Genomic DNA, 12827 nt, shown 5'->3' with positions numbered 1-12827 from the left:
GAAGCTCCATAGAAAGCTCCCAATGCATCTTTGATTGAAAAGGTGGATAAAATAGTGACCAAAGAAGGTCATTAAAAGCCTGGCAGAGGATGGAGTTCCTCTTGACAATGAACGTTGTCAAGATGTAACGACAAAACATTACAGATATTTTCCTGTTAGGTTAATATCTATAAAGTAGTGTATTGTTGCAATTTGGTTAAAACTCAAAGTTAGGCATTATTCTTATGTTTTATGATGCATATATTAAAACTTCATTTCAGGTGAAACTTAAGAATTGTTTGACCAAAGCTTTGCATACGTTCCGAGACTTGTGGTAATGAAAGTTTGCATTGTGTATTAAATGTCCAAATTTTTGTCGCTCAACCTAAAATGTCTGGTGAGAGAAGCTACACTTGGACGAGCACTATTTGATGTTGACAGAGTTCCCATCATCCAAAAGGCTGAAATCTAAACACCGCAAGCTTTGGGGGAGTCGGTTTCCGAAGCAAGCACGTTGTTACGCGTGTATTACATTGGTGGCATGCCCTTCGAGGCCAGCATGGACACCGTGTCTCTGTGGCGCAATTGGTTAGCGCGTTCGGCTGTTAACCGAAAGGATGGTGGTTCAAGCCCACCCAGGAACGTGTGTCTTTATTCCGTAACATATCTAGACATTGGGAAGCTCCATAGAAAGCTCCCAATGCATCTTTGATTGAAAAGTTGGATAAAATAGTGACCAAAGAAGGTCATTAAAAGCCTGGCAGAGGATGGAGTTCCTCTTGACAATGAACGTTGTCAAGATGTAACGACAAAACATTACAGATATTTTCCTGTTAGGTTAATATCTATAAAGTAGTGTATTGTTGCAATTTGGTTAAAACTCAATGTTAGGCATTATTCTTATGTTTTATGATGCATATATTAAAACTTCATTTCAGGTGAAACTTAAGAATTGTTCGACCAAAGCTTTGCATACGTTCCGAGACTTGTGGTAATGAAAGTTTGCATTGTGTATTAAATGTCCAAATTTTTGTCGCTCAACCTAAAATGTCTGGTGAGAGAAGCTACACTTGGACGAGCACTATTTGATGTTGACAGAGTTCCCATCATCCAAAAGGCTGAAATCTAAACACCGCAAGCTTTGGGGGAGTCGGTTTCCGAAGCAAGCACGTTGTTACGTGTGTATTACATCGGTGGCATGACCTTCGAGGCCAGCATGGACACCGGGTCTCTGTGGCGCAATTGGTTAGCGCGTTCGGCTGTTAACCGAAAGGATGGTGGTTCAAGCCCACCCAGGGACGTGTGTCTTTATTCTGTAATGTATCTAGACATTGGGAAGCTCCATAGAAAGCTCCCAATGCATCTTTGATTGAAAAGTTGGATAAAAGAGTGACCAAAGAAGGTCATTAAAAGCCTGGCAGAGGATGGAGTTCCTCTTGACAATGAACGTTGTCAAGATGTAACGACAAAACATTACAGATATTTTCCTGTTAGGTTAATATCTATAAAGTAGTGTATTGTTGCAATTTGGTTAAAACTCAAAGTTAGGCATTATTCTTATGTTTTATGATGCATATATTAAAACTTCATTTCAGGTGAAACTTAAGAATTGTTTGACCAAAGCTTTGCATACGTTCCGAGACTTGTGGTAATGAAAGTTTGCATTGTGTATTAAATGTCCAAATTTTTGTCGCTCAACCTAAAATGTCTGGTGAGAGAAGCTACACTTGGACGAGCACTATTTGATGTTGACAGAGTTCCCATCATCCAAAAGGCTGAAATCTAAACACCGCAAGCTTTGGGGGAGTCGGTTTCCGAAGCAAGCACGTTGTTACGCGTGTATTACATCGGTGGCATGCCCTTCGAGGCCAGCATGGACACCGTGTCTCTGTGGCGCTACCTCGCTCACGTTAGACTGTAACTCTCCTCCAATGAGCTCCGCGCCTCTCCATTCTCACTTTGGACAGATCAGCTAATCTCGCTTCGTCTCACAATGGACCGTCGAATCTACGTCCTAGCTCACAATGGACATCAGCCAATCAAGGCGAAGCACTACTAGCCAATCCACGTACGAGTTCACAATGGAGCTCAGCCAATCCACGTATGAGTTCACAATGGAGCTCAGCCAATCAAGGTGAACAGGCCTCTTTAGATTAACAAAATAACTTTAAAGTATTTTTGTTTGAAATTAAGTTGCAAGGACGGTTGAATAAATAGAATTCGTTGGTCCAGTGCCGTTAAAGACAAATTCCACATCGCTTCATTGTGCTGTCATCTCTGCCCACAGCAAACAAACAACTTTACTGTAAGTACCAATATTTAATTGTTTTTGTTTTACGTTCGTGAAACGAAGTTGTTCTTGTGACCGTGAAATACATTGTTAATCAGTTCAATTTACTCACATAACTAGTTGATTAGATGTTCTCATTTTACATTGAGGCAGATTTATTTAAAAAACGACATATCCAACACATGTAAAATGTACAAAGATAATTGTCCTCTTCTTGTGATTTAATATATAATCCTAACTGACACTGTAGAAAATTGTCACTAACATTACTTTGTATATTTTTTTGTATTAAGTGCACTATACGTTAAGTGGGCTGTTATTATTATTGTTATTATTAACTGTTATTTAGTAGTGACACAAAATAATGCTTTGCTTTGGATTTTTGAAAATTGCTGACATATACTTTTTTTGAGTTATTAGATATTTTACTTCTTTTGTTGAATGCAGTAAAATTGTGTTATTACATTTGATTCTTAAAAATCTGTTGATTTTATCTTTAGATGAGCTTCAAACCAAAGAGCCATAAAGCCCTGGGAGATGAGGAGTGGATGGCAAGGCTTAGGGGATTTTCCAGCGATGGGGTTTGGCCGTCAAATGCAGGGAATAGACCTGCCCCGAGGCAGAAGAAGTGGCATGCTCTCTATCAGAAGATAAGGCATACCCACTGTTTTACTCACCTGTATGTGTAGTGAGGCATATGAAGGTGAGGTCTCATACGAATTCACTGAAGCCCAACTTGGTTGCTCGGAAACCACCGGGCCCTACTCTGCCCTCTTTGAAGACCCCTAGCCTGGCACCTTCCTCTGTGAGGACTTCTGGCCCCCCTCCATCCTCTGTGAGGACCCCTAGCCTGGCACCTTCCTCTGTGAGAACCTCTGGCCCCCCTCCATCCTCTGTGAGGACCCCTAGCCTGGCACCATCCTCTGTGAGGACCCCTAGCCTGGCTTCATCATCCACAACACCGACACACATCTGCCAGACAGTTTCACCTGTGAGTACAGCAGTATGTATTAATAAAACCAGTTAAGTTTTTAGTCATCTTTAATGAAATATATGTATGCAGATTTCCACATCTTTTGTTGTTCTCTCCAAGAGGAGCCTGCAGCGTGTGTGCAACAGTCAGATGCAGCTGGTGATGCAGGACCTGGCTGGTTGCCGAGTGAGATGAGGAAGACCATTCCTGTACAGGACCAGAGATGGATGGGAAATACCCTCTTTCATGCCGGCAAAGTGCGCCCAGATTTCAAGTTGTGGTATGAGCCTCCTGTACCAGCCCTCATCTACCACCAGGTACCAACACCCGATCATTTTTTTACCCACCGGCTTCTGGTGTGGATGCCCTATCATCAGTGGAAAGTTAGGGTGTTCTGCCAAGCTTGTGGGAAGCATCTTACGGGGGCTGGTGTTCCACCACATGCTCCTGCTCTGTCTCCCACTAAAGCACCCCGAAAACTGACCACAAACGCCCCCCGTTGATGCTGTTAGAATATCCAAAGCCATGCGGTTCTGAATTATCATGGCTCGCATAGCGCTCATTTCTGTGTTTTGACCCTCTTCTACTATTATGGAGTTATTTAGAAACAATCCAAATCGATAACTTAAAGTTTCCACGCGCAGCATTAATTTGCCCACACCTAACCAGGGTAAGAGAGATAATAATGTTTTATCATCTTTAGACCAAAGTTTAAATTCATCTGGGACATTTGTTCCCCAAATGGGGTCATGTGGTTTAACATCTATTTCCCTTTTTGATCTCCTATGTGGTATAACTATAGTCTGCTTACTAAGTACCACAGTGTGATCTGATGTGAAAACTGGGGCACATACACCATACCAACTGGGTGGAAGTACATAATAAGCGTTATTACCACATAACCATGCCACCCCTTCTATCCAGTATGTGCCATTTCCGGGATTATTCCTGTAAGTGTAGAAGTAGTTACATTTCGTAGTATTCCCTACAAAATGAGTATGATTCCCTGTAATATTTTGTCTTATGCAGTGTCGATGGTTTCCGGGGTCTGTTACATATGCTTTGAATGGTTCTGATTTCCCTGTAATGTTGAGAGGTTGCCATTGTTTTCTGTCGCAAGTGCAGTTTTCTGGGTCACAACTATAATTTAATCTCTGGTTACTGAAAGATTGGTCTGGCATAAGAAATAACTTTTTATTTGTATATTCTATCAGGCCCATTGATATGGCGTAACTTGTCTCGGTGAGGTTCATAGCTTTGACATATATGGTGGGGCCTTGGGAATGCACGGGCATTATAGAACACACATAACAATCAGTTTTATTTTGAGTTTTAGCTGTCATACACATAACGATACCAGTAATTTTGCAGAAATGGGTTTGTGTCATGTCCTTCCATCAGTGGTCTGAGATGGGTACCGTCTGATGTCCATCTCTTCTGGTTCGGTATCACCTCCTGTGGATCCTGCTTTAGATAGAGAAAGAGTCCTGCTACCAGAATTAAGCTCAGGCTTATCAGTCCTGTCCACATGTTACAGAGAGCCATTTTATAATTGGGCGCAGATTAGCTGTTTTCTTCACCGGTTTGAGACGCTGGGCAATATGGGTCCTCCAACTCCTTTGAACCCGGACTTCCTTCTGCTTACCCCGTCGGTTGATCTGGCTCCTGTAACGGCAAAACTGGCTTACAGTGGCTTTTATGGATCCAGGAAGGCCTCTCTGCTATTTTCAGAGCTGTGGGCGTTGTCAGGAGTACTTGAAACGGCCCTTTCCACCAAGGAGTGCTCCAATCCTTCCGGTGGAGTGTCTTAATCAGGACCAGGTCTCCAGGCCTCAGGTCATTCTGTGGGATAGGAGCAGAGATTATCGGCAGACCACTGGACATTTGTTTTTCTTTTGTCTGCAACATTTTATTCATCCACTCAGCTAATGAAGTTTCCTGTTGTGCTTTCTCTATTTCATTCATGTCAGAGGGCAGAGAAAACGGTCTGCCATGTACTATTTCTTTGAGCATACAAATTTATATCAGCAACTTGGTGTCACGTGATCTCAGGCTCAGAACACAGTGGGTGGAGTTATACAATGATGTACAGTAGGTGGCAAATGTAGTAAGACCAGTATGATTTGGAGTTATTCTCATCCATAATTTAACCAGGGATAGGCATTCGGGCCATGGCCTCCCTGTTTCTTCCATTGTTTTCCTTAATCTTTAACTGAAACCCTAATGCATTAGAACTTAGTTCTATTAATTTATTTACAATATGAGTTCCATTATCTGACCTTATAATCTGTGGGATACCATATGTGGGGAAGAAATGTGTCACTAGGTTCATCTATTACAACTAGGCAATATTTCTTCCCCCGTGTTTGCAACAAATTATGCATGATCTGCAAAAATTCTTTGCATAGTCAGAAAAATTTATAGTGTAGCATTAATGCTTTACCAGATGTGACATATTCCCCCCTTGACACGTGGGTCTTCCCAATGTGTCACTGTAGTTGCTGTGTTGTATAAATTTTTTGGGAGGATTGGTTTATCTTCTATCTGATAGATGTCATCTTTTTTCTGTGCTCCTCTCTTTAGCCAGGCCTTTATTTCTGTCTTGGGTGCTGACTGTTGGGCATCTTTCAGCACATCTGTGTCTATAAATAGCAGATCTGACATTTTCTCTTTAATAGGTTGAAATTAGTTAGTTCTGTCCCTGATGATGTTTTAAAACCTCTATTTTGCCAAATCTTAGCATGGTGATGTACTGATCTGAAAACGTATTGGCTGTCTGTGTATATAGTAAGTATTTGTCCCTCATGTAATTCACATGCTCTTACTACAGCATATAATTCAGCATATTATATCTTATAATCTTAGTTTATCTTACCCAGTTTTATAGATACAACATACAGTTTCAGTCAGCTTTGTATTTAGTTCAAGTAACTAAAGTTTGTTTCAATTAACTCAAGTTTTCTCTATTTCAGTCCAGTCCAGTAATTCTGTTAAGGTTCATTTAATCTTATGTTAAGTTTGAGTCTAATTTAATCATTTTGAACCTGACTGGAAAAAGTCTAAACGTCTGTTAAAATCTTTTTGTTTTACCATAGAGAACTGACCTAATATTATTATGGTAATGTTGAGGACTCTAATTTTTACATAACATGATTCAGACATTTATTTCACAAAAACAGAAAGTCAAATACAGACATTTGGCCACATGAAAGTTTAAATAACCTGTTTGTAAAATAATTGTGAAAAATTGAAGATGGATCTTTGAACTTTCTTATGGTTATCAGTACTTTCAATACAGGTAGAACCTTCGCTATCTTTATATGATTTTTCGAAAAAGATTCTGGAAACCTTATTAAGATATAAATTTGGCAATGATCATCAGAACATCAGACCTTTATTAGCGCTTTTAAGGTCCCTCAAAGAGGTCCCATTCACACACATTCACACACTACTTACTTATTTCTCCGTCAGAGTAATTTTATTTGCAAAATTTGAACATAATTTGATTTCTATTATTCTTAAAATGCACATTGTTTCCTCATAACCCCTTTTGTTTCCACTAGGTCTGTTTTGAACGCTTCAATTCTTTTTTTTTTATTCACCAAGAATCAATAAGGTGGTCTTAGTGGGATCCACCTTAAAGGTATTGTTAGTTGGGTGTCATGTTATCATTGTCAGGTCAGTGAGGTTCATAGGTCAGTCTGAACCTTGGTCATTTGGTCTGTGCTCATAATGTTTCATAGATCCAGCCTATGATTAGTCAGCAAAACTTCCACCTATAGGAGAAAAATCGATTGTTAATGAATGAGCTGCATTTCCTAGGAACACTGTCTTCCTCCTGGATGAGCATCACCTGTTGAAAAACTTTCATCATTGTTTGTTTCACATATTCAATCAGATCTTTATATTGACCTTGAGTTTGACACATGCAGGGTAGAGTTACAATTTTTTTTTTTTTCAAACCTTTCAGCAGAGACAGGCTTCTGCTGTTTGCAGAAGTTTTATCTTTGTTTTCAGGCAGCTGCATCTCTTTGTTAAGGTCGTTTCACAGAGCTGAAATTTAACTTCTCTCAAAGAGGAAAAATCAAGAATGCACACAATCTGAGCCAAATATGGAATTATTTCCCTGTAAAATGAATCTTTTGCATTTTATCATGATATTGTTGGTAGTATAACACCATATAATGATTTTTAAAGCACCTGTTTCTCAGTAATGCTTGCCTACAAAATCTTTTACTCTCAGATTACTTCTTTAACAACATTCTGTTCTCTCTTCTCTAGTCATTGTTCACTGGGTTGTCCAGTTGGACAGTTTCCATGTTGTCCACATTGTCACCCCCTCTTTTAACTTATTTTACCACGTCCTTTAAAACCATCTCTTAGTCTTTATAATTTGGGGCTACCTTGGTATTCTAAACTGGGATGGGTGGCGGTCCGCCCCCCTTTATTTGTTTTCAGTTAAGCTGAAAGTTTTTTTCCTGTGCTTTTCTTAAGGCCTCAGTATTATGGCTATGTCAGTTAAAGGCTGCTCTTGTTGTTTTTTTAATTAATCTTTTTGTTTTAATCTGTTTATCAACTGTCTGCACTCAGGGACTGAAAGGTCCCCTTTGAAATTATAATCTGGCAAGGTTTTTTATTGTCTCTTGAATCTTTTGAATGCATAATCTCCAGTTTAAGATCCCCGTGTAGTTTTAGGATTTCAGTGATAATTAAGTTACCTGAAAATCCATATTTTTATGCCATCGTTCACATATTTCTGTTAAATCAGAGCTTTTTCTCTGTCCCTTCCCCATTGTTCTTTGTTATTTTTCTCTTTTTAGTTTTCATTATTTCAAATTTTAGATCCCCTTGTAATTTTTAGACATCCTTTGTATCTAATTTGCCCAAAAACCCATGTTTTTTATTTTTTATTCCATCTATGACAGATCATACCTGCTCCTTTTACATAGTTCTCCATAAACTTTACATCCCCTTCTAAGTCAATTAGTTTACTTTGTTTCTTCCCCATTATGTTAGTTTAATTGTAGTATGAATGTCCCAGATAAAAGGCCACTGGCATGAGACTTTAAGGAGAGGACATTAACACGGCCTTCTACTGCGACTAGTTCGCAGCGGTGTTAATTTTCTGGAATGAAATCCGACCTGAATCTCCAAAGTCACCAGTATGTAGTTTTAATCTGGGCAAAAGAAAACACAGGACTAGCAGAATCCTGCTGATTCTATTAAAATGCTTAGTCTTCCATACACACACAACACAGTCACACAGTTAGTTTCAGGTACCTTGTAATTTTTTCTAAGTTAACTTGGTGTTATTTTATGAGCTCAATTTACTCCGTTCTTTTTACTTTTATAGCACTTCTTCTATTCCCTCGCAGGGGAATAACCCTTAGTCGTTTTATTTGGCCCCCTTCTTGGCAGGGCCCTACCTTAATTTGTCACTATTCCTTTCACGGTGGAATAAAACCATCCGAATGCAGCGTCCTTACCGGCAACGCACTACCAACGACTGTTAAGTACTTTTCCTATGAACTGTATTTTAAAACTGTCTCACCTCGGAGTTGACTTCTTGGTGACTCTCTGGACCCTGTGAGAGTCACCCCGCGCCGAGGAAGGCAATAACCCATTGGCCAGGTGTGAATTCACACACTCCGGGACTTTCAGCCACTCCGGCTAATGGAGGCTGTGCAGCGGTGCTTCGCTCGACGTCAGGCTTCCCCCACGGATCCCAGAGTCACTGTTAAAGCAAAGAGAAATAAGGTTATTTAATTAATCCGGCTCGAAGGACCAATAAATGTTAGGTATTATTTAGTCAACTCAGAGGTAAGAACGATACAGTCAGAGTTACTTGCAGCAAGGGTAGCCCACTTTGCAGTGAAACTACAAAGTTTTAACACCCTATCTCTTTATTTATATACACAATTCAACAGACAGTTCAAACAGGTGTATATGTGTGTGTGTGTGAGACTGAAAGGAGGCTGGTTCACACAGAGATAACAATAATTCACACACACAGGGAGGAAGGCATAGTGCAGGTGCCTTGCAACACAAAGTTTTTACATGAATGATAACAAGTTTTTGCACCCATCCAACAGATTTGAAAAGTCTGTTCACAGGGAAGAAATGACAAAAACTGTTCTCAGTTTAAATGAAAACTTTAAAGAGATCAACCATCCTGGCTCTCACTTTGATGAGATTTTGTGCTTCTTTGGTTGATTTGAACTTGTGTATCTGAGCAATATGTCTGGAACAGACATGTTTTGTTTTGTGTTCCCCTAAGACTTAAATAAAATTAATGAATGAATTTTCCTCTTTAATGGCTGAAAAAGCATTTTTACTTGTAGGAGTAGATCAGACACAACTTTCATCATAGGGGTTTTACCCTGTTACATCGCTGACAACATTAAAGTGCAACAATTAAGTATGAATTACAATCACATTGTTAATTTTCAGTCTAGAATTTTCCATATACTTAAAGTGTAGGACCAAATCTTATGCGTCAGTCTCAAAGCAGATTTACAACTTGTTGCTATGCAACAAAACTGATCCTGGACGATGTATTTAGAAAACCCTAGGCAAACACCAATCACTGAATCGGATAATTCAAGCTATTCATGATGTCAACTAAAGACAAGCAGTTTCCTCTTTGTTCCAACCATTTCTTGGTGACAACTTAAAACAGCTGATGGTGAGAAATGCTAAATTGATTATGTGATTTGATGATGCAATCACTGCAGCCTTTGATTAAAACAGGAAACCCAGTTGGAGAGAGGAGAAAACTCTGATAATGGTTGAGGGTTTTGAAGAAAGAAAAGTTATTATAAAAGGTCAAGGAACTAGTTAGGTCAAAGAAAAGTATGGCAGAACATCTTAGGACATTTTTCCTGCATCTCATGTAGCCAGCATTTGTTCACCATCTGACTGAAACTAAACACAAAGGACTGAACTAATATAGAAAATATGGAAACACCTTATTAAAAATAATGAACAAAATAATTTACTGAATATAGCAATACCAACAAGGAAATGGAAAACAAAACAAGCACTAAAGCATTGTAACACTAATGACTTACTAACTTAATTTCTTATTTCAGACAATATCTTTATCTTGGCATCCGACCACAAACTTGATCTACTTTGTTAGAATTTTATGTGAAAGATTGACACAAAACAGTACATAATTGTGGAGTGGAAGGAAGATAAAGTATGGTTTTCTAAATTATTTATGAATATTATCTAAAGCTTCAATTTATATTGCGCCCTTTTAACTCTGATAAAATCCAGCACAACCACATAGCCTTTAAAAGTAACCAAATCAGTAGATACAGTCCAAGTTCATCGTAGCATAAATCCAAATATTTTGTGAATGCCTTAGAGATTTTTACAGAACTTTAGTAAAAGTACAAAAATACAAATCCTGGCATGTTTGTGTGTGCAAGTGAGTCTGTGCCTGTCAGGTTGGGTTTCAAGTTGGATCCCTCAAGTTCATTTCTTCCTTGAGCCAGTTACCTTAAAGGAACCTACCAATTTTCTCAAACATGTCCCGCAGCTCAGACAACTTCAGTACTCACCTGCTTGTCTACTCATTGACGCTGTGCCTAGAATCACAAACTCACCTTCGATGCTCCACTTTAGTGTTTTCTTCCAGGATTAAGAACAGTAGCGGTATAGCGAGTAACGAAAATAGGGAGGCTTGAGTCGTCAACGTAGCTGTCAACGTAGACTACACTCAGTACATTGGTATAGTCTACATTTTTGTAGTGGGCATACTGTAAAGGTGCACTTGTTTGTACAGAATTAATTAAGTACATAATTAATTAATTATTCTAAAAACAGATTGAACCAACGTAATGTGTCAATGAAATGTTCCAAATATTTGTTCTCAGGCTCCTTATATTTCATTAGTCTTCTTGTTTCTGTTGCAGAGCGGTCCTTTCTTGACCATGTTGTTACATACTTCCTAGGCTCATAAAGATTAACAAGAGGCCCTATTATACTGATCATCATGAGATTAATTACATTTGACATCAATAGAGAAGGTTGTTTATCTGTACATACATTGTTCATTAAGCTAAACCCTCTTTCACACTCAACTGTGCTACATGGAATGGTTTGCATGCAAATAATCAGTGGTTTAAGGTGTTCAGGCTAACTGCTATTGTCCTCAATAACATCTCTCATGCCATTACCAGCTTGGTTTTCACAAAGATTAAATCTCTTACAAGGCCTCTTTACATTTGTCTCACCATGTCTTGTACTAGGTTTAAAGGGTCAGTTGCTTTTATCAAGTAGGCTTAGATGTCGTTGCACTTCCCTTTCAAATGAGAGATGCTTCTCCATATTATTGATCAAGCTTTGCAGGAACTGATTTGCAACTATTGATATTAGTTTGGGATTTAATTGCAGAGGAACAGACCCAAACTGTCCTACAGCCTGTGCTTAGATGGCTTCCACTGATTTTTCTCCTGGGGAGTCTTTGAAGGACCTCAGCACACAAATTGTACATTTTAGTAGTTGTTCCGCTTTTAAAAGCGGAAAAGACTGTGCTTGGAGCTGCTGGGACAGGTCTGACAGTTCAGAAAGTGCATCATACATTAGTTCTAAGTCAGAAAGAAACTCCCTGCTTTGCAAACAAAGTGCAAGTCCTCTATAAGTATGCCTTTTGTTTGTGTTCCTTGTTTGGTCTCTTGCAGCATTTTAAAGTGTTTGTTGAGTATGCCATAGGACCCCCACACCACTTTATAGCACGGAAGCTGCTTGCCACCCATCGTGTGTTCAAAACTCTGCCAATTTGTTGAATGTTTGAGCCCACTTCTTGTGAGGTTTCCAAAGGTTCTCTGGAGTTTTTACAGGATTAGCTGTATAGATTATGAACCTTTTCCAAGATTGCTTTAAAATGATTTATTGACACAACCTCATCTACAGCATCTGATAAGCAAGCTCTAGACAATGGTTCATACAGTGTGTTAGGAGAGGTTAGGATACCTTGCAGTCAGCCAGGTTGCCACACCAGAGTTTCTGTCTAACATAACACTAGCTCCATCTGAAAATAATGTAATCCATTTTTTTGAAGCCACCCATCACTGAAGCCTGCAGTGTTCAAACAGTTCAGATACACTTTCTCTATACCTTCTGCTTTTTGGCTCTCAAACTCGACCAGCTCCAGAAACACAAATTCAGAAGTAACTTCATCTATAGAGGCTTTAGCACTGACAATCATAGCAGATTTGTGACTAGCAGATATAGCCTCACAAGATGAAAAAGTGTCTTGAAAGAAGTTGTAAGCTGTTCACAACTCTTGTCTGCATCTCTTTTGCAATATGTTCTACGAATTTTGTGGAACTGTACCTTGAGTGAAGAGTAGTGCCCATGTTGACACCATTTTATTCTTGAAGTTGAATGAGATCATCATGATCAGTAAAAGGTCTATTTATCTTGGCAATATAGTATGCTGTTCTGAATACAGCATCTGTCTCAGCCAGCACACTGTCTGATACAGCTCTCACCATACTTCCAAACCAATCCTGAGCACCCTTTTGTGTAAGCTCCTGAGCCATTTCTTGAGCCCTGGACATCTCATGCCACTGA

The 12827-nt window shown here is 39.2% G+C and overlaps 1 protein-coding gene and 2 non-coding genes across 3 annotated transcripts; all 3 read left to right on the top strand.

Moving 5' to 3' along the window:
• Positions 1-549: 549 nt before the first annotated feature.
• trnan-guu lies at positions 550-623 on the top strand. Its single transcript has one exon. It is a non-coding gene; the product is annotated as a tRNA-Asn (tRNA).
• A 583-nt stretch (positions 624-1206) lies between these two features.
• trnan-guu lies at positions 1207-1280 on the top strand. The gene has a single exon. It is a non-coding gene; the product is annotated as a tRNA-Asn (tRNA).
• Positions 1281-2966: 1686 nt separating this feature from the next.
• LOC124880350 lies at positions 2967-3745 on the top strand. The gene is made up of 2 exons (XM_047385394.1): positions 2967-3260; positions 3365-3745. Exons 1-2 carry the CDS (start codon positions 2967-2969, stop codon positions 3743-3745), a joined length of 675 nt encoding a protein of 224 aa, XP_047241350.1.
• The last annotated feature ends 9082 nt before the right edge of the window (positions 3746-12827 follow it).

Source organism: Girardinichthys multiradiatus, chromosome 14, assembly GCF_021462225.1.
Source record: "Girardinichthys multiradiatus isolate DD_20200921_A chromosome 14, DD_fGirMul_XY1, whole genome shotgun sequence".
NCBI lineage: Eukaryota > Metazoa > Chordata > Actinopteri > Cyprinodontiformes > Goodeidae > Girardinichthys > Girardinichthys multiradiatus.
Note: the sequence above shows the minus strand (reverse complement) of the source record. Positions and strands in the feature narration are given on the sequence as shown.